The 3,158-nt window shown below is 45.2% G+C and overlaps 1 protein-coding gene across 1 annotated transcript in view; it reads left to right on the top strand.

Moving 5' to 3' along the window:
- Positions 1-3,158, top strand: part of nbas (NBAS subunit of NRZ tethering complex) — a 232,923-nt gene that overhangs the window by 173,767 nt on the left and 55,998 nt on the right. The window contains exons 43-44 of the mRNA XM_008286182.1: positions 1,704-1,793; positions 2,842-3,025. Coding sequence (XP_008284404.1) covers positions 1,704-1,793; positions 2,842-3,025 — 274 coding nt within the window. The remainder of the gene's footprint in view (positions 1-1,703; positions 1,794-2,841; positions 3,026-3,158) is intronic.

Below are 3,158 nucleotides of genomic sequence, written 5' to 3'. Positions count from 1 at the left end.
TATTTTATTAAATTCTCTCTGTTGTGTTTAACATGAAGGAATAAGTGTTTGTTGTTCCAACAGAACAGCCGACATGAAAATACAAACATTGACGGTCGGGCGGAGGATGGAGCCATAGGCTGGTTCTGGACTTGTTCTGGATGCAGTCTAGACTGGTTCTAGATGGGTGGTTCTAGACTGGTCTAGATGGGTTCTAGACTGGTAGTTTTAGCGTGGTTTTAGACGGGTTTTAGGCTGGTGTTTTGTACTAGGTTTAGACTGGGTCTACGCTGATTTTGGACAGGTTTCAGACTGGTTCTAAGCTGGTTGTGGACTGGTTCCAGCATGGTTTTAGACTGGTGTTTTGTACTAGGTTTGGACTGGGTGTACACTGATTTTGGACAGGTTTTAGATGGTTTTAAACTGGTTCTAGGGTGGTGTTTTAGGCAGTTTTTAGGTTGGTTTCAGACTGGTTTTAGACTTTGTTCTAATCTGGTGCTTTAGGCTGGTTTTGGTTGGTTTTGGACTGGTTTTAGACCATTCTAGGCTGGTGTTTTGGATGGGTTTGTGGACTGGCTTTAAGCTGGTTCTGAGGTGGTTTGAAACTACTTTCAGGCTGGTTTAAAGCTGGTTTCAGTCTGGCGTTTTGGACTGGTTTCAGACTGGTTTTATTCTGGTATTTTGGGCCAGTTTTGGACTCATTTGGGTTCTGGTTTTGGACTAGTTTTTCACTGTATTAGGCTGGTGTTTTGGACAGTTTTTTTAGATGGATTCTACGCTGGCTGCAGACTTGTTTTAAGCTGATTTTGGACTGGTTTTTAGGCTTGTTTTGACCTAGTTTTGTACTGGTTTTATACTGGTTTTAGACTCGTTTCAGGCTTGTTTTTTAGTCTGTTTTAGGTTGGTATCTGTATGGTTCTGGACTGGTTTAAGGCTGGTTTTAGACTAGTTTTGGGTTGGTTCTAGACTTGTTTTATGTTGGTTTTAGACTTGTGTTTTAGGCTGGTTTTATTGGTGCTTGGAGCTGGTTTTGTACTGGTTTTAGGTCAGTGGTTTGAACTGTTTGTGGATCAGTTTTACTCTGATTTCAGCCTCTATAATCGGGGACAGAGTGGCGTCGTGACATCCAGACTGGACCTGACCTGCAGCATCCAGCAGCTCGTCCTCGTCTTGTTTTGTATCTGAGGCGTCGAGTCGTTTAAATAAAGCTTCATTTTCAGAAGTCGTATCTAGTCGCTGTTCTGATCTGAACATTGTCCCTTAAAGACACAGTAACTCAGTGTCGCATCTTCTGGTTCTCTGAGTCAGAAAATACGACCGTTTTCACGCTGCTTTTGTGTTGTTGCTCAGTTTACGCTAATCTGTTTCCTTTCTAAGCTCCTCCACTAATATGTGCCTCTTATTCACACCTCATTTGGAGCACAAACATCTCCTGTATTAACATTAAGCTGCTATATATTCCTGCGCGTTTCCATCCCGAGCTCTTGGAGACGGATTTTTAAATGTTTTTCTGTTGTCTGCAGGACTTGAAATAATTTAATTTTCACAAAGCTGCTTCAAACATTTAATCGCTGCCAGACACATTTTTAACTAACACTGTCCCTGAGCAGCAGCCTTTGATTTCCTCTCTCCGCCGCTGTCCCTTGACATTGTGCTAATTTGAAAATCTTATCTTAATTAGCGTATTATGTAAGATGATTGTGGAGATGTGGTTTGTTTTTCAGCGGAGACCCGGCCGCCCTGACAAATTACCCACAACCCCTCGGGGTGCTGGAGGCCATGGTGACCGCCGTGCACAACAACGTGCAGACCGGGTAGGTTGCGTCCACGCAGACACACAAACTAATTAATTTGTCCTCGTGCAGCAGACGTCAGACGGTTTCTCGTGTTTATAATGCAGGTCAGCGTGTCGAGCTCAGCCACCGCTTTAAAACCCCAAAAACCACTGATTACCTGGTTGCCGTGGCAGCCGTCGGTAGGTGGGACGTTACCTGGTTGCCATGGCAGCCGTCAAAGCACAAAGAGATGCAAAAACGACGACAAAGAGACAAAAATACAAACACAAAGGGATGTGAAATGATCACAGAGACTCAAAACAACCACAAGTAGATGCATATTGACGATAAAAGGATGCAACATGTCTACAAAGTGACAGAAATCAACCAGAAATAGACGCAAAATGACAACAATAAACACAAATTTACCAGAAATAGACACAAAACGACCACTACATACTGTGGTTTTAATGTTGTGGCTGACCGGTTTAAATCACACACGCTTTTAAAGGTGATTCTTCTTCTTATTTTCTTGCCAAATGCCACTAACACTCCTGGTAAATAAATGAAGAAGAACCAGCCAGAGGCACCTGTTACACCCTGATTAGCTCTTTATTGAGCATCAGCCAAAACACACAAAGTAAAACCTGCTCCATCAGGACGCTAATTGATGTCCGTCATGTGTTTATCTGAGAAGCTCTGAGTGTCTTCACTGAACGTCATCATTAATCAGTCGCTACAGTTTTTCCTTAACTTGTAATTTCGGCTCTAAAATGCCACATGATTCATTTTTGCCACCGAGCTGATGAATCCTTTCCTCCAGTTTCAGCAGTTTGCAGAAGTTGTTTCACTCAGTTACTTGATTTTTTTTTAGAGTTTGTGTGTTTTCCTGCAAGTTTTCTGTGATTTGTTGAAAGAAAGAAGTGAAACTAGTTGGTAAGGTTCCCTCAGAATAACCTCTGCCCCTCACCTGTCTCCTCCTGCCCCTCACCTGTCCGCTGCCCGTCCTCCTCCACCTCACCTGTCCGCTGCCCGTCCTCCTCCACCTCACCTGTCCGCTGCCCGTCCTCCTCCACCTCCTCCTCAGCGACAGCGCCGTCACCTCCGACGACCTCCTGGCCTGGCTGCGTCCGTTCTGCGGCGACGCCTCGCTGCCGGTTCGTCCTCGCATCGACGTGCTGCAGATCCTGGAGGGAAACTTCAGCCTGCGAGACGCCGACGTGCTGCTGCTGCTGCTGTACAGAACGCAGGCCGTTCTCAAAGACCGAGAGGTAACACAACGCCGACAACGACGGCAAACGGTGCTGCACAACGGTGCTGTTTAATTCAGAATGAAAACACAGCGGTGGAGTTTGAGCAGCAGGAGGCCACAGACGCCTGATTGTTTTGTTTTTGTCTGTGGCA

Source organism: Stegastes partitus, unplaced genomic scaffold (assembly GCF_000690725.1).
Source record: "Stegastes partitus isolate 25-593 unplaced genomic scaffold, Stegastes_partitus-1.0.2 Scaffold439, whole genome shotgun sequence".
NCBI lineage: Eukaryota > Metazoa > Chordata > Actinopteri > Pomacentridae > Stegastes > Stegastes partitus.
The sequence above is the reverse complement of the archived record's forward strand: the minus strand, read 5'-3'. Positions and strand labels throughout refer to the sequence as shown.